This window comes from Palaemon carinicauda, chromosome 1, assembly GCF_036898095.1.
Source record: "Palaemon carinicauda isolate YSFRI2023 chromosome 1, ASM3689809v2, whole genome shotgun sequence".
Taxonomy (NCBI): Eukaryota; Metazoa; Arthropoda; class Malacostraca; order Decapoda; family Palaemonidae; genus Palaemon; species Palaemon carinicauda.
The window spans coordinates 303,025,208-303,044,170 of NC_090725.1; the positions used below are offsets into that span (position 1 = coordinate 303,025,208).

The 18,963-nt window shown below is 42.1% G+C and overlaps 1 protein-coding gene across 4 annotated transcripts in view; it reads right to left on the bottom strand.

The window, feature by feature from the left end:
- The window catches only part of LOC137658387 (leukotriene A-4 hydrolase), a 124,655-nt gene extending 107,081 nt beyond the window's left edge, over positions 1–17,574 (bottom strand). For 3 of the 4 annotated variants that reach the window (XM_068393076.1, XM_068393067.1, XM_068393083.1), the window contains exon 1: positions 14,415–14,573. In XM_068393076.1, coding sequence (XP_068249177.1) covers positions 14,415–14,460 — 46 coding nt within the window. In that variant the 5' untranslated portion in view covers positions 14,461–14,573. Of the gene's footprint in view, positions 1–14,414; positions 14,574–17,455 lie in introns of those variants that run through there. The other variant, XM_068393092.1, reaches the window with a different exon arrangement.
- Between the last annotated feature and the right edge of the window lie 1,389 nt (positions 17,575–18,963).

Below are 18,963 nucleotides of genomic sequence, written 5' to 3' on the forward strand. Positions count from 1 at the left end.
AAACGAGTTCAAGGATTTATTTGAAGAAAAACACCTGTACTGCGAAAGCTCAAACCAAATTAAAGTACTTCACCAAATATGATGGGAAAAACTCCAGGTTCAACAGCGAGTAAAAGTACGTCTTGTCGACACGTCGACAGAGAAGAAATTGAAGGTTTTGTTTACATCCGAGAGTGGTATCTGGCCGACAGTTGGCGCTGGTGGGCACACCCGCAACCTGCATAGCGATCGCTCGCGAGTTTTTTATGTATGTGTCTGTCGAGCAACAGAGTTGCAGCTACAGTATTATATATTCACCGGCTAAGTTAAATATTTAAAAACCTGGTTTCAGTAAGGGATATAAATATACAACTTAACAAAACGGAGTTCTAATTGGAAGATGTATATAGCCCTTATTGGCAGAAAGATCGCTTGCACACATATATGTACTTGATCATTTGCGCTAGCGCATGCATATTCTCTGCCTCCAGGAAATGTTTGCAACAAATCCAGTTGCGGGAATAATGTATATGCGACGAATCGCAACATTATTGCCGAAAGAATTTTGATCGTTGACTAACTGTAATATTTTCTTGAATGAGAGCGAACATGTTCTCAAACAAAATATACAGTTATAGAGGCGATCATTTCCCCTTTGGTTTACCCCTCCTCTTTATGTGAGGGGCTAGCCAGTGTTCATTACACAGAAACGGATGTCCGGTTACCTGTGGGTGGGGTTTGAAACGTTCGTAACGTAATGAAAAGATGCCCACGCTGTTGCTATCATTCTTCAACGTCAGCTAACAATGTTCCTTCGGGATAGAATAAAGAGTCTCGGAAGACTATCGTGTAAAAAGGCAAGTCGTTATACCCAGGGTACAATGACAGGGGAGGCTGCCTCCATCAAACGGTAGAACCGAGTTTAGGACAATAACCTCGCGGTTTTATCTTGGCTAGAGTGCATGCTCCGGGAAGGCTAACGGCCTTCATGAAGTTTTAACACCCACTGAAGTTTTGTAAAAACTTCTCAGGAACGAGTCTCCAGAAAAAGGGTGAAGTCTCGTATGTGGGGGTTTGCTTCAAGAAGGCCAGACATAATTGCCATCGACCGCTTACCCAAAGGGGTTGCCATTGACCGCTTACCCAAAGGGGTTGCCATCGAACGCTTTGTCGCTAGTGAGAAAAACTACCGTCTAAATCAGGCCAGGCCTACCAGGGGAAATGAACTGGAATGTAAAGAATTTTTCATTCCCGCTCATTTCCGTCTGCCAACCCAACCACTCAAAGTGGGAAGATGGTGGTGGTTCGTTCGAAAACGAAGGGATCGGTGCTAGCGAAACCAGACTAGCTGATATAGTAATCAGCTGGGAGTGTAGAGTGACGTATCAAGTCACACCTTTGGAAGACCCATCCCGTAGAGTTTTCAGAAAACTCTGGATCATGGAAACAGAGAGATTCGGATGAGAACCTAGGGGTTCAGAATCTATTTGTGAATTCTTTTCTCACGACCTTAAGGGATGTTGTGCCGAGAACCCGCAGGAACTCTGACGCCGATTCCTGATGGAATTTTCAGGAATCGTATTACGTGACCAGGACCCAAAGGAACTGTGTCATAGTTACCTGTATAGATTCGTAAACCCTTAGGCAGCAGGCATCCCTCTGTCATCAGAGTGAAACTCATGATGACGATGGACGCGCGCAAACAATTCATGGGACGAGAGTTCGAAAACTCTGTCATGAGAGTAAAACTCTAGTGCACTCGTGAGCACTTCGCACAACGAGAGTCTGAAAAACTCTGTCATAAGAGTTGTTCGCGCACTTCATCTGATTGCGTGCGCGCCATTATGGTCGTGCACTCCAATCCGATTGTGTGCGCCAACTTGGTCGTGCGCGCCGATTTGGTCATGCACGCCAATCCAGTCGTGCGCGCCAATTTGGTCATGCACGCCAATCCAGTCGTGCGCGCCAATTTGGTCATGCACGCCAAACCGGTCGTGCGCGCAAGAGCTCTCAGTGTGGCAAGAGTACTCACTACTATGTTCACCCGAAGGTTCACGATAGTCTGTGTTGTGTGAGCGCGAACGGTCAACACAACGAGAGCCCGCAAACTCTGTCATATAAGTATGGCTATGGTCACGAGAACCCAAAGGTTCAGCATGCACTGCGTTGTGAGACCCTGAAGGGTCAGCGCAAACGAGAAACTGAAGTTTCTCTATCACTAAACACCGAAGTGTTGGAGTGTCTAAAGTTACGAGAGCCCAAGGGTTCTGCGTAACTAATGTTATGAGACCCCGAAGGGTCAGTGTAACGTGAAACCGAATTTCCGTCACAAAACACCAAAGTGTCGGAGTGACTAAAGTTACGTGAGCCCAAGGGTTCAATGTAACTAATGTTACGAGACCCCGAAGGGTCTGCGTAACGAGAAACCAAAGATTCCCTGTCACAAAACACCGAAGTGTCAGTGACTAAAGTTACGAGAGCCCTAGGGTTCAACATAACTGATGTTACGAGACCCCGAAGGGTCAGTGTAACGAGAAACCACAGTTTCCCTGTCACAACACACCGGAGTGTTAGAGTGACTAAAGTTACGAGAGCCCAAGGGTTCAGCGTAACTAATGTTACGAGACCCCGAAGGGTCAGCGCAACAAGAAACCGAAGTTTCCCTGTCACAAAACACCGAAGTGTCAGAGTGACTAAAGTTACGAGAGCCCAAGGGTTCTGCATAACTAATGTTACGAGACCTCGAAGGATCAGCGTAACGAGGAACCGAGGTTCCTCTGTCACGAGACCCCGAAAGGTCAGCGTAATTGATGGGACAAGTTCCAGAAGGCTCAACTTTACCATCGTTACGAGAGCCCGAAGGTTCAGCGTAACTGAAACCTGAAGGTTTTGAGCGGAGTCCCGAAGGACTCCTCGAAGGATCGAGGAGAACCAGCAGGTTCAAGATAACACCTCCGCATAAGAGGTTTGTTCTCCCGAAGGAGAATGTCGCTTAAGAGAAAGCTCTCGCTCCGCCCCTGAAGGAGAACCATAAGCGTAACAGGGGACCACCGATGCCCAGAGGCGGTCTTCTCTCGAGGACAAGAGACTCGTTCCCCCGAAGTGATAACCTGCTTCGGAGAAAGCTCTGTCACCGCCCCTGGTGGATCAGCAAGCTCCTACAAGTTATTTCTCGTGAACGAGAGGAAAGTTCTCCCGAAGGAGATCGCCTTAGACAAGCTTTCTCCCAGCACTATGGGGATAAAGCGTAGGTGTAAAATATCTCTCTCGCGAACGAGGGAGAAGTCCTCCCGAAGGAGGACATCGCCAAAGACAAGCTTTCTCCCAGCTCTATGGGAAAAAAGCGTAGGCTTAATAATCTCTCTCGCAAACGAGAGAGAAGTCCTCCCCAAGGAGGACATCGCCTAAGGCAAGCTTTCTCCCAGCTCTATGGGAAAAAAGCGTAGGAGTAAAAATCTCTCTCGCAAACGAGAGAGAAGTCCTCCCACAAGAGGACATAGCCTTAGTAAAGCTTTCTTCAAGCTCTATGGGAAAAAAGCATAGGCGTAAACAAAAATTACTCTAGAGAGAGAAGTTCCCCTCGAAGGAGGAACATCAAGATGAAGGTTGACAGCGAATGCTACCTCGTAATGAGGGCAGCTCACGAGCTACCACTTGGAGCGCAGGATAACGATCAGGGCGGCCATAGCACTTGGCCTTGTGTTCTATGTCGCTGTTAACTATGAAAAAAGGAAGTTGTTATCAATTACAATTCATGCTCCGTTGCACAAAAGGGATTTTGACGAAGGAAAAATCTATTTCTGGGGAGAGACCTGTGACGCCTGGTGAAAAGGGTCCTTCTTTACACTTTTCTAATATAAATATGTTATTTTTATTAATAAAATAAATTTTTGAATATACTTACCCGATAATCATGTAGCTGTCAACTCCGTTGCCCGACAGAATTCTATGGAGGGATACGCCAGCTATCACAATACTAGAAGGGGGTGTATTTACCAGCGCCACCTGTGGCCAGGTACTCAAGTACTTCTTGTTGACACCTCCTCAATTATTCCTCGGTCCACTGGTTCTCTATGGGGAGGAAGGGAGGGTCGATTAAATCATGATTATCGGGTAAGTATATTCAAAAATTTATTTTATTAATAAAAATAACATTTTTCAATATTAAACTTACCCGATAATCATGTAGCTGATTCACACCCAGGGGGGTGGGTGAAAAACCAGTGTACAAGACTAAAGGATAGCTAAGTATCCCGTATTTCATATAATCAGTTATCCACAATAACAATGAAATAATAAGTACCTGGTAAGGAAGTCGACTTGAACCGTTACTCTGCCTTTAATAAGATCGTCTTCCTTACTGAGCGCAGCGTTCCTCTTGGGAGGCTGAATCAACTCAAAGGTGCTAAAGTATACAGGGCTGCAACCCATACTAAAGGACCTCATCACAACCTTTAACCTTGGCGCTTCTCAAGAAAGAATTGACCACCCGCCAAATCAACAAGGATGTGGAAGGCTTCTTAGCCGACCGTACAACCCATAAAAAGTATTCAAGAGAAAGGTTAAAAAGTTATGGGATTATGGGAATGTAGTGGCTGAGCCCTCGCCTACTACTGCATTCGTTGCTACGAATGGACCCAGGGTGTAGCAGTACTCGTAAAGAGACTGGACATCTTTGAGATAGAATGATGCGAACACTGACTTGCTTCTCCAATAGGTTGCATCCATAACACTCTGCAGAGAACGGTTCTGTTTGAAGGCCACTGAAGTAGCCACAGCTCTCACTTCATGTGTCCTTACCTTCAGCAAAGCAAGGTCTTCTTCCTTCAGATGAGAATTTGCTTCTCTAATCAGAAGCCTGATGTAGTAAGAAACTGAGTTCTTAGACATTGGTAGAGAAGGCTTCCTGATAGCACACCATAAGGCTTCTGATCGTCCTCGTAATGGTTTTGACCTTCTTAGATAGTACTTAAGAGCTCTAACTGGGCAAAGTACTCTCTCCAGTTCGTTCCCCACCATGTTGGACAGGCTTGGGATCTCGAACGACTTAGGCCAAGGACGGGAAGGAAGCTCGTTTTTAGCCAAAAAACCGAGCTGCAAGGAACATGTAGCCGTTTCAGATGTGAAACCTATGTTCCTGCTGAAGGCGTGGATCTCACTTACTCTTTTACCTGTTGCTAAGCACACGAGGAAAAGAGTTTTTAATGTGAGGTCCTTAAAAGAGGCTGATTGGAGCGGTTCAAATCCTGATGACATTAGGAACCTTAGGACCACGTCTAGATTCCAGCCTGGAGTGGACAACCGACGTTCCTTTGAGGTCTCAAAAGACCTAAGGAGGTCCTGTAGATCTTTGTTGGAGGAAAGATCCAAGCCTCTGTGGCGGAAAACCGCTGCCAACATACTTCTGTAACCCTTGATCGTAGGAGCTGATAGGGATCTTACGTTCCTTAGATGTAACAGGAAGTCAGCAATCTGGGTTACAGTGGTACTGGTTGAGGAAACTGCATTGGCCTTGCACCAGCTTCGGAAGACTTCCCATTAAGACTGATAGACTCTGAGAGTGGATGTCGTCCTTGCTCTGGCAATCGCTCTGGCTGCCTCCTTCGAAAAGCCTCTAGCTCTTGAGAGTCTTTCGATAGTCTGAAGGCAGTCAGACGAAGAGCGTGGAGGTTTGGGTGTACCTTCTTTACGTGAGGTTGACGCAGAAGGTCCACTCTAGGAGGAAGAGTCCTGGGAACGTCGACCAGCCATTGCAGTACCTCGGTGAACCATTCTCTCGCGGGCCAGAGGGGAGCAACCAACGTCAGCCGTGTCCCTTTGTGAGAGGCGAACTTCTGAAGTACCCTGTTCACAATCTTGAACGGCGGGAATGCATACAGGTCGAGATGGGACCAATCCAGCAGAAAGGCATCCACGCGAACTGCTGCTGGGTCTGGAATAGGAGAACAATACAAGAGGAGCCTCTTGGTCATCGAGGTAGCGAATAGATCTATGGTTGGCTGACCCCACAGGGCCCAAAGTCTGCTGCAAACATTCTTGTGAAGGGTCCACTCTGTGGGGAAGACCTGACCCTTCCGGCTGAGGCGATCTGCCATGACATTCATATCGCCCTGAATGAGCCTCGTTACCAGCGTGAGCTTTCGATCTTTTGACCAAATGAGGAGGTCCCTTGCGAACTCGAACAACTTCCTCGAATGAGTCCCTCCCTGCTTGGAGATGTAAGCCAAGGCTGTGGTGTAGTCGGAGTTCACCTCCACCACCTTGTTAAGCTGGAGGGACTTGAAGTTTATCAAGGCCAGATGAACTGCCAACAACTCCTTGCAATAGATGTGAAGTGTCCTTTGCTCCTGATTCCATGTTCCCGAGCATTCCTGTCCGTCCAGTGTCGCACCCCAGCCCGTGTCCGATGCGTCCGAGAAGAGACGGTGGTCGGGGGTCTGAACAGCCAATGGTAGACCTTCCTTGAGAAGAATGCTGTTCTTCCACCACGTTAGAGTAGACCTCATCTCTTCGGAAACAGGAACTGAGCCCGTCTCTAGCGTCATGTCCTTTATCCAGTGAGCAGCTAGATGATACTGAAGGGGGCGGAGGTGGAGTCTCCCTAACTCGATGAACAGGGCCAGCGATGAAAGTGTCCCTGTTAGACTCATCCACTGCCTGACTAAGCATCGGTTCCTTCTCAGCATGCTCTGGATGCATTCTAGGGCTTGGAAGATCCTTGGGGCCGACGGACAAGTCCGAAAAGCTCGACTCTGAAGATCCATACCCAAGGAGACAATGGTCTGGGATGGAACGAGCTGAGACTCCTCAAAATTGACCAGGAGGCCCAGTTCCTTGGTCAGATCCATAGTCCATTTGAAAATCTCCAGACAGTGACGACTTGTGGGAGCTCTTAAAAGCCAGTCGTCTGACGGAGCCGGACACAAGATCATGATACTGCTGCACAGTCTGTAAACTGTCAATCATGGGCAAGCGAGGAAGTACAGTGACAACCCAAATCTGTCTAGACTGTCTGGGTCGTACAGACAACTCCTTAACGGGTTGCTGAGGTTGCCGCACTGCGTCACAACAAGTCCCTTCTGTTGGTTGTTGAACGTCTTCCCCGTGACACATTGACTCCGTAAACAAAAAATCCTCTAACAAGGACTAAGCTTGGACTGCATGTCATGCAACACAGCTCAAGGTCTATGGGAGCAGGTGTGGTAACAGACGGGATTAGCGGCTGAAGTGGAACCATTACCTTCCCTGTAAGCATGTTATGCTTAAATAAAAGTCCATAAGAGGTTATGCAGCTAAAGGCTCCCTCCAAATGACAGAGTCCTCAAGGGAATATCAGAAGGAGGGAGAAAAGAACTTTCTCATCTACAGGGACCTTATCCTAGAAAAGCTAAGTTCTCTGAGTGAGGGTTCACTGGTGCAAAAGCAACAGACTAGAAGGCAACGTTATGAAACTGCTTGACAGTCTAGTGAGTTGGCAACAACCCAAGATGTGTTGAGAAGCATGCGGTAAGGTATGCAGAGCATGATGTATGCAGAGTATGCTGTATGCAGAGCATGCTGTATGTAGAGCATGCTGAATGCAGAGCATGCTGTATGCAGAGCATGTTGTATGCAGAGCATGCTGTAGTAAGCAGAGCCTGCTGTAAGCAGAGCCTGCTGTAAGGAAAGCAGAGCGTGTGCATGGCGTTTAACATTTCTCAGAAATTCCATGACCAGTGCTAGAGTGCTTTATGCATGCTTGCATGGGGTTTAAACCATGGTATGAAAATGGAGGTAAGGTATGCTGAACAGCAGAGTCAGAACGAGCTGGAACAACAATAGTTGTGGTTTCCTCTTCAAGACTCCGATGAGGGAACACCTGAGGCTCAGTCTGCAAAGGCTGAATAAAAGACAAGCAGAAGGAAGGCGCATGGGTGGAGGAGGCTGACTCCTAGCATGAGTGGTTGAACCCAAGGGTTGCGCTTGCTGAGCGGTTGGCGGAAGCGGAGTAGCAAGTTCCAGTTCCTGTGGTGTGAGCGGAGCGTGATGAGGAAGAGGCTGCGCAGAACAAGGTAAATGTCTCGCAAGCTGAGGCTCCTGAGGCGCAAGGCTAAGGTGTTGTGGTGCTTGCCTTGTGGAGGGTTGAGCTCGCTGCAGCGAGAGCTGAGGAGACTGACTCATGGACGGGAGAGGTTGTTGTACCTCAACCGAGTGTTGCATCACTGGTGGAGCAGCAAGTGGAGGCGGAGGAAGAGAGGTATAATCCTCCTGATCCCAATGTAAAGGTTGCCTTAAGGAAGGCGGAGGCTGAACACCACAGGGAACAGCAAACTCAGCACGTGGCTCAACATCGTACGCCTGGCAGGTGGAACTGCTGGCAGGTGGTACTGCGATCAGGCGGAGCGAGTGTAGGTGGAGGGAGTGTAGGCGGAGGCGGAGGAGCAACACTCTCAGCCCGACACTCACTCATCAAGTCCGAAAGCTGTGCTTGCATGGACTGTAGTAGAGTCCACAACATCGTACGCCTGGCAGATGGTACTGAGATCAGGCGGAGCGAGTGTAGGTGGAGGGAGTGTAGGCGGAGGCGGAGGAGCAACACTCTCAGCCCGACACTCACGCATCAAGTCCGAAAGCTGTGCTTGCATGGACTGTAGTAGAGTTCACAACATCGTACGCCTGGCAGGTGGTACTGTGATCAGGCGGAGCGATCATAGGCGGGGGGGAGTGTAGGCGGAGGCGGAGGCGCAACACTCTCAGCCCGACACTCACGCATCAAGACCGAAAGTTGTGACTGTATGGACTGCAGTAGAGTTAACTTGGGGTCGGCAGACACTAAGTTCTGCTGAGGTAAAGCCTTAACAGCAGAGATCTGTTGTGGCAGAACCTTACTCCTCTTAGGCGGAGTGTAATCAACTGATGACTGAGGAGAGTCAGAGCTAACCCAATGACTGCATTCGGGTTGTGAACTTTAACTTCGTACGTCTGGCATAGGTCTGGACTTAACGTTTAAGAGGTCTTGAGACCTGAGACCAGCGTTACTCTGCCTTTATTTTCTCCCCTAATCTCTTCTGCAGACGAGCAAAATAAGGGCTCAATCGTCTGCGGGTGGGAGTGACGGTCTCGGTAAGACACGCCCACAACCACCGAGAATACTTCTGTGCGCCGATCAAGGCCTGCTGAACCCTTATGCCCTTCGACATTGCTTCTCCCCTGGGCTTGGGAGCTTGCAAGAGGTCCCGGACTGGGAGGACGACTGGCGCGCACAAAAGTACCCTCACGCACTAATCACTTATCACTTTGATTTCTGTTTGCACTTATTTCACTGAACTCGAAACTTTAAGTGGTTTGTACCTGAAATACGCAATTCTATCCTTTCTCAAAGTTAGTAATTGCGAAAACAGAATTACAATGTAACAGAAAAATCTAATGAAAGATAATTCAGTGGTTGGAAAGAGACTAAACACTAGATCACTCTAGAAACGTTTAGTTTCTTCCCCTAAAGAGACTAGGGAGAAGAGCAAAAACGATAACGACGTTACTCGTACGCCTGGCAGGCTTGAATGAAACGTTTATCCTCTTTCTCCCTCCGTCTCTATCTCTCTCTCTCTCTCTCTCTCTTAGAACCTGAGAGAAGAGCCCAATCATATATATCGTTAAAACATATTATTGTTAAAGGAAAAAACTGAAAAGTTCCTTTATTAGGATCAAAACCATTAAGTTAAGAAAGAATGAACAAAACGCTAGACACGGTTACTCTTACTGCAACGTGAAACCGTGAACATTCTTTCTCTATCGTAACGATAGAGTGCAAGTTGAACGTTCTGATCGTCAACAACTGCAGAGACAAAACAAAACGTTAGTTCAACTTTGAAAACAGTACGAGACTGTCAAAGAAAATCTTTCAAACTCTGTGGCGGAAATAGCATAATATGTTAACAGGTAAAACCGAAATGACGGGCTCAAAGTTTATTAACTTCGGTAAAAGACCGCCTACTATTAGGAAGGTCGAATATAAACAAATATAAAAATTAATTTTAATGAGTTTATAATAAAAGGAAGTTAATCGAAGAGGCCTATAAGAGGCGGAGAGATATAAAATAAATCTATAACTTTTGTTAAGCAAAATTAAGAAAGAGAGTCTATACTCTCTTAGACACCAACACTTCCGTCTAAGGGAAGGGTCGGCCATTGAAAGGTGAACGAGAGTTCATACTCTCTCGTCACCATAATTAATCAAATTAATTCCAAAAGCTAACTAAGCTAATATAGAAGTTTCCAGTAAAGCGACAGCCGAAATCAAAGAGAAATACTTCACCAAAGTCGTGAAAATACTCCAAGAACATAAGCGTATCCCAGAACGTCTTGCCGGAAGCACGACAGAGGAATAATTGAGGAGGTGTCAACAAGAAGTACTTGAGTACCTGGCCACAGGTGGCGCTGGTAAATACACCCCCTTCTAGTATTGTGATAGCTGGCGTATCCCTCCATAGAATTCTGTCGGGCAACGGAGTTGACAGCTACATGATTATCGGGTAAGTTTAATATTGAAAATTTCAGCATTTTAGACCAGTTATTGAGAAATATTTTTATGGTTTAAATGGGGGGAGCAAGACAATGTCTGTACTCCACCAAGACTAAATAAAAAATGACAGTTGTTTACTACTGCAGACGCGAGCGGGGTGGTTGGTCTACCCCAACTAACCCCCTCCACTAGTTAACTAGTGGAGGGTAGTTACAACTACCAAAAGCTTTAATGGCTAGTTTCAGCAATTGCCCAAATAATACTCCCCTATGTAAAGACCGTAAGGTTCGTATATAGGGTCAGTGTAGTATAGACTATAGACCTGGAGTCCAGATTCCGCAGCAATACGAACCCGAGGGTCCAGATTCTGCAGTGGAATATGGACCACCCCCATTGAAAATAAACCCCTGTCAAAATTTGATAATCATAACCACTTTAACTGCCTACTGAATCACAGCACCTTCTGACTGCATGAAGACTTGGCTTCCCTTTGGCCCCACCACTGATATTCAACCCAGTTGATAATCAGTGGCAATGTGAGCGTGCCAAGATCCTGGAGTTCAGGATCCGAAAGAAGAAACCACCATCACCAGATGAGCAGACCATAAGTCATGAAGAGGAGCCAGTCTACATCATCACCATGAGGGGTGACGATAACTGTTTCTTCCGAACCATATCCTACTTCCTCACAGGCCCACACTGTCCAGTACATGAAGGAGAATAATGCCACCTTCAGCAACCTAGTAGCACAGAAAAACTATGTAGTGTCAGCAATATCGCACAGGCCAGAGAGTATGCCACAGAAATAGAAATACTTGCCGTACCCAGCCTACTCGACACACCTATCTGGACCTAAACAAAATTTGGGGAAGAACACTGGTGGCAGTGCTATGCACCACTCTCTGACATATCTTCACCTTGTGAGACTTCATCAAAAGCCGTTTGTGAAGAACATATTTGAACATTATGAGCTTGTCATACCCGTTTAAATTCCAAAATTATTTTCACATTATTTCCAGTCCCAAGGGTTCACATAGATACAGTATAATTTCTTATAATTATTATGTAGCTACTTGGTTCAAGCATGTCAAACATTTTCTTGTTTATAAATTTGTAATATCATTGCAATATTTCATCTTAATGATCTCAGTGATGGTTATATTTTAAAACTAGATATAACAGTGTAATAGCCATTCAGCGTGATATTTTATCACAAGTATCTCTGTGATATTGTAATATTTCTAAACACCTACTATATACCTAAATAAATATATTTAATTTTTTCAGAATGTTGTTTATATACAGTATATAAAATGAAAAAAAAAACTTTTACTCATTCCCTAAATTTGAAGGGGGTCAATTTTCCATAGGGGTGGCCCATATTCTATGGGGGACCATTTAAAATCTTACACCGGAACAAATAATACGTATTAAAAACTTAAAATGCTGATAATTTCCAATGGATAACTTTTTGTGGAAAAAAATTATCTTTCAAATGGTTTTTAAATGGAAAATAATTTGTTGAAAAACAAAAACGTTGATAGAATTTGAATTAACCACAAAATAACATTAATGGTGCCGAGTTGCACTCCTTAGTATAGCCAAGCAATCGCATCAGCTTGATACTAGTTATGCACAGTTTAAAGTCATAGGAACCTAGATAAACATTTACAGCGAGTTCTAAAAGCTTTGAATATGCCGCCCTCAGATTGTACAGTAAGCTCCAATTTTAAATTAGGACTGAAAAAAAGGCCTTCAAGAAAATATTGAAATTCTTATTTTCAAAATGTCACAAAAGTGTGGAAGTGTTTGCGGGAAGTAGGGTCACAGTTTATTCTACCCTAACTTTACCTAACCTAGCCTACTCTAACCATCAAAAAAACTATATTATGTACCCTATCCAACTTTCTACAAACTCCCTGTGTGGATATGAATTCATGAATTTTGAGCCATAAGGCCCAGTAATGGGGTTACTGAAGGATATTCAGTGCCAAAATGCAATCTTGGTCAAAGGGTTGTGGTAGCCTCTTGGAAACCTCCCTGCCTAGTAATCTGTTGGACAGGTATTAGAAGAGTCTATCAAGCTTGAAAGTTTCTAGTTGCGTCTGCAACCTCACCAATTTTATGAGCTAGGGATGTGGGGTTTAGGGGAGCCTATATGTCTACCTGTTAAAGTCATCAGCACCCACTGACTAGCACTCCCTGGCTGTACTTGATGGAGAAATGTCTTAGGCGCTGATCATGTGTTTATATAGGATCAGTCAGTTTTATTATAGAAAAGTGCAATATTAGTTAGGTAGGACATTAAAACTTGCATTACTGAATGTCTCTTTGCAAATATACCATTTTGAATCCCAAATACTACTAACAGAAACCTCTATAAACAAAGTTACAGGTTTAAATGAAAAATTCCCGTTTGGCTCCTCATAAGTTTCCTTCCACCCGGTACTTCAGTAAAAGACTGATAGGTGTTGATTTCGTTGCAAGTTACTTGGTCAAACATTCTAAAGGGCCTGATGTTTTACATTCTAAACATCTTTCTTAAATTGTTTTCATTATTGGAATATACAATATAATCATAGCTCTTACTTCATACATCATTTTAATAATGAAAGGTTCAGGTCAGAATGTGTTTTTCATATATTTAAACTGATAATGGGATATGGAAGCCAAGTCCATGTTTGAACAGAGGCTGGAGTGCGAAGCTATAACTCACCCCTTTGTCAAGTTTGTATAATGAATAACCCGGGAATACTGGGCCATGGGCATAACGTTCGTAACGAAACGTGTACCAATTGCCAGAACATAAAAGCAATGAGATAATGTTTAATTGCGAGTTAATAGAGCAATGGCAGGGCAAGAATCAATAGATCATTAGCTCAATTAAGTAAGGAGGTATTTGTAGTATGATGAACACTTACTACAAACTCCATTGAAAATAGGATGGAAAAATCACCTTTTCTATGCACCCAGGAGTCCTTGTAAACAAAAGCTCATTGTTTTGACAGTTTCATTACTATGACTTTGTTTTGATAACAGTAACTGTTCATTCAAATATCATACGATTTGACTGATGCACAGCATATTATAAGAGTTTCGAACGTAATTGATGACGATACAAAGTGCAAAGCCATAGCTTTTCAGTTATGGTAGTCGACTACTATAACTGAAAAAAACTATAGATTTCTGCAAGAAATCATGGTGTGTATGTATAATAGCGGCCACCTGCATGTATTATTATGTCTAACTTAGAATACTGCAGTATAAGGGGGGTCGCAGGGGGGCGTAAGACCGCCCCCCGTTAGGTAAGTAGGTAAGAATAAGGCTTGTAGGTTAGGTTAGGGGGGAGGAAGTTTGGGTTAGTTGATGTCCATTTTTAATCAACGCGTGAGAAACTGGCCGCTGATACACAAAGACTCTGAAATCATTATCAAATACATTCAAAACATCATAAAATACCTATTACAAACCGTTTATAGTACTGTTCTATAATTTTACTGATCAGTCTCCAAGCCACTGTCCTATCCCATGCCTCTTTCATTCATGAGATACTTTAAACCTAAGAGTACAATTCAAGAAAAGTTGGAAATTGAAGTAATATATAAGTCAGAGGTAAAAGGAAACCCCAAAAACCGAAAAAATAAAACTCGTAGGTAATCTCTACTAACAGTACCAAACCCATTAGGGGGAGTGTGTGAATTTTGCAAATGATTAATTAGGCAGTTCAATTTCCCGATCTATACAAAATCCAATTTGACATCGTTTTTGTCTAGTTACGTGGTCTATAACCTTACAAATTGTCATTTATACATCAAAATATGAATACCTACGCGTTAGTCACAAGCATAATACCGTTACGTGAATTCGAGTAGTGTTTGATCTAACAACTGTGAACTACTAAGGAAACAATTATAGTTGATTTGACTGAACTTACCAGGTCTAGAATAAGAATTGGGATCATTTGGGCTTAATCTGGACATGGCGACAGCTTATCTTGGACCTGTGACCTAATGTGACAGACGGAACCGGTAGCTCTAAGGCTGCAGTGATAAGTATGTGTTGTAAACAAACGCCGGAAGATGTTGCACTAAAGTGACTTTACAGGTAAACACGTCATCATACTTTATTATTATTACTATTATTATTATTATTATTATTATTATTATTATTATTATTATTATTATTATTATTATTATTATTATTATTATTATTATTATTATTAACTAAGCTACAACCCTAGTTGGAAAAGTAGAGTGCTATAAGCCCAAGGGCTCCAACAGTGAAAAATAGCGCAGTGAGGAAAGGAAATAAGGAAACAAACATTCTATAAGAGAAGTTATGAACAATTGAAAAAAAAAATATTTTAAGAACACTTACAACATTAAAATGAATATTTTATATCATAAACTATAAAAAACTTGGAAAAACAAGAGGAAGAAAATTTAGATGGAATAGTGTGCCCGAGTGCACCCTCCAGCAAGAGAACTGTAATCCAAGAGTCCAAGACAGTTGAATTATCAACTGCAGTCTGGAATGTCATGGTAAAGAGGGTATGGCACTACACAAGACTAGAGCAATGCTATGACTTTGGAGTGTCCTTCTCCTAGAAAATCTGCTTACTATGGCTAAAGAGTCTCTTCTACGCTTACCAAGAGGAAAATAGACACTGAACAATTACAGTGCAGTAGTCAACCCCTTGTGCGAAGAATTGTTTGGTAATCTCAGTGTTGTTAGGTTTACGAGGACAGAGGAGGATGTGGAAAGAAAGGCCAGATTATTCGGTGTATGTAGACAAAGACAAAATGGAATGTAAAAAAAAAAATGAGAAGTAAATAACCGTGTTCATCGTGGTGTTTAATGTAATAATAAAAACTGTGGGAAATAGTTAAAATACATTGGAATAGGCTGTTTAAATACTTACAAATACTGTTCCTTCAATTATGTCTTTAATTTGAACAATATACACCAAAATTTGGGTCTGAAATTCTGAACCAAGTGACAAAAGCTACCCCAAAAAAAAGTGCTTTAAGCTTTTCAAATTATGGATTACTCTAATCATATGAAAGATAAAGGACCATCCTCTGACCATTAGGTATCACCGTATTTTTTATAAAATAGTGTGAAATGAAAATAGAAGAACTTAGAACCTTGGAAACGCGGACACCGGAAAGAATAATTTAAGACATAAAAGACTTAAATAAATAAAAAACAAAGAAATTGAGATTTATAGAAGGAATTGATACCTATAAGACTATCAAATTTATTGAAACTAGTTCAAAGTTGGAGCAAATGCTTTTTTGTTGACCAGGCGGACATGAGTCTTTTTATAGTTTATATATGACATATTTGTTTTTGACGTTGTTAATAGTTTAGATATGGCATATCTGTTTTGACGTTGTTGCCTTTTTTAGAATGATTTATTGTTAATTTGTTCTCTTCATTTATTTATTTCCTTTCCTCACTGGACTATTTTTCCCTATTGGGGCCCTTGGGCTTATAGCACCTTGCTTTTCCAACTAAGGTTGTAGCTTGGATAGTAATAATAGTAATATTAATAATAGACTATGCGAAAAATAGATACATGAATCTAATATCTTACACAAATCTCAATCAGTGCTTTGAACCCATCTTTGCATTGTGACATTGTTTGTATGTGATATAAAATTCACCACTGTAATAAAGACTTTCGGTGAAAAAAAAAAAATCTTGAGGTGTTACGATACCGGCTAGGCTACTTATATGATTTGGTATATGGTATATTGGAAAATGTAGCCTTACTAGGAATATCGTATGGAACTGCAATAATAAAATAGAAAAAAAAATAAGAATACTACAACAATTTAAAAATGGAGTAGGCTGGAAAATATTTAAAGCACAACCATAGTGAATAACTATTAAGCCTGAATACAAATGCTAGCGAAATAACTGATAATGATACAGAGCAAAATATTAACTGGAAAGAAATTATTTTCACACACCAAGGCCCGCCTGAACAGACCTTTAGTGTTTGATGGAGGGCGAGAAATAAACCCGTAAAAGTAAGTATATACAGCAATAGCGCTCTACGGGGAAGAAATAAAAATGTCGGAAATGAAGACTTGGATAGCAGGAGGAAGGCTAAGGTTTGTGAATGGGATAGATGAGGGGAGGGATGGTTTGTTGAAGAAAATTCTGAAAGAAATGAAATAGAAATAAAGTAACAGATGGATGACAGATCGAGACTAGGAAATAGATGAGATATGGATATGAATGAAAGAACCTTTAGGAGAGTGAGAAAGGAAGAGCTCAAGGCCAAGATTAGGGAAGTTGATATTAAAAAATGGAAGGAGGAGATAAAAGTAAAAGGTAATTAAGAAATATTCGTACAATAAAAGGGTAAAATAGAAGAATGATATGTATATACGGTCAGTCTCTAGGGCATTGTCCTGCTCGACTCGACAGGGGAATGTCACTGTCCCTTTCCTCTGCCATTCATGAGTGGCCTTTAAATCTTTAAAATTTTAAAATACATGAATTAGGAGGACGTGTAGAATGTAAGCTGTGTGGAGCAGAGACAGAAGACTTCGCCCATTTCATAATTTACTGTCCAGACCTCAGCGACGAGAGAAGTGGCAAACGGTCTAGGTCTACGGCACACAGTTCCTATATCGGGGTCAATTAATCATCGTCATCATCATAATCGTTACCAGTAATCCACACAGAAACTCATTCAAACGGGATAGGTCATTATGGTATCAATATCATAAAAAATTTTCCGAGTAAGAAAATTAGGTCCTTAAAAACATAATCCAGGTCAGTAACAATTGGTAATCAAAAAAAAAAAAAATATATAACTCTCCAAAGGAGAAATCACGGCCAGAAAAAAAAACATGAACACTCCTAGCTAACTAAACTATCACACTATAATCAAAGATAAATAGACTGTTTCTATTAATCAAAATCACGTCAAGCAAAGATAAACAAGGCTGTACTTACTGATAAAGTAAATGAATACTTCTCAGCTAGTCGAAATAATTATAAATAAATCCAGCATTCGCAAACACAACTGTCTTCTGCTGAAGTCAATAAAAAAAAAGCATTGGTTCACGACATTCACCACTGTCACATTCTGGCTACAACAAAAAATAAATACCCTCTATTATACCAAGTCTTTCTCACTTCAAACAACCGTTACATTAAAACCTCTCGCTCGCTGGCACGTTCTCTCTCTCTCTCTCTCTCTCTCTCTCTCTCTCTCTCTCTCTCTCTCTCTCTCTCTCTCTCTCTCTCTCTCTCTCTCATATATATATATATATATATATATATATATATATATATATATATATATATATATATATATATGGGAAACAGCTGTAGGGAAAAGGGTTAACTAGAAGGGCACTCAGTAGAGTGAAGACTGCCACGACAGCTTATTTCTCGACTTTGCTTAACCTTAACCTTTGACCTGAACATGTATTAATTGGCGTTGATTTTCATGCACTCATATACGAACCAAATTTGAAGTCTCTGACGACGTCCAAACTAATGGCTGATTACGTGAATTGGACATTTTTCTTGACCGTGACCTTGACCTTCCAAAATTTAATCATTTCCAGCCTTTTACATCACAGTGAATTCATGCAAGTTTCATTACGATTAAAATTGTGGGATTTTACTTCATTTAGCAAGAGTAGGTACCAAGGTACACTGTCGAAAATTAGGCAATGCATAGAACAGTTGGGGATGGGGGAGAATGATTGGACTGGATTTGTAACAGGAAATTAGCTGAACTAGAGTATGCTGATGACGCTGTCCTTGTTAGCAGAATATCACAGAACTTACAAAGCTTGCTTACCAGAATGCATGAAATATCACATGAGGTTGGGCTCAAGATAAATAGAAGAAAGATAGAGGTGATGAGAATGGAATATGCAATGGAAGATGAACTATCACTGAAACGAGGAAGGATTAATGGGGTTGAATTATTTTAAACATTTAGGAACTATGATCTCTTATATAGGATCTTTAGAATTTGAGTTTAATGAAAGATTGAAAAAAATAAAAAATCAGACAATGGCATGGTTAAGTAAAATTTAGAAATCAAATTGCATGAAATTACATTAAAAAATCAGACTATATCTCAGTTTAATGAGATCGGTGTTACTGTATGGACACGAGTCGTGGTACAACGAAAAAAATATATCCAACAGGCTTTGTAGATTTGAGAACAAAGCCCTCAGAAGAATATTTGGAGTTAAATAGCAGAACAGGATTATAAACGAAGCTATAGAAGAGATTACTCGAGTGCCATATAAGGATGAGATCATGGAGAAGGTTTGGTCATGCTCTTCGCACTCCCCAAGAGAGATTAGTTCACCAAACTTTCAACTGGGCTTTCCACAAGGTACTAAAAGAGTTTTAAGTCCCCAAGCCTACAAGGCTGAGGACTATGAAACGTGAAGTAGATGATGAGTGACGAAGTATTGATTTAAAAGCTCAAGATA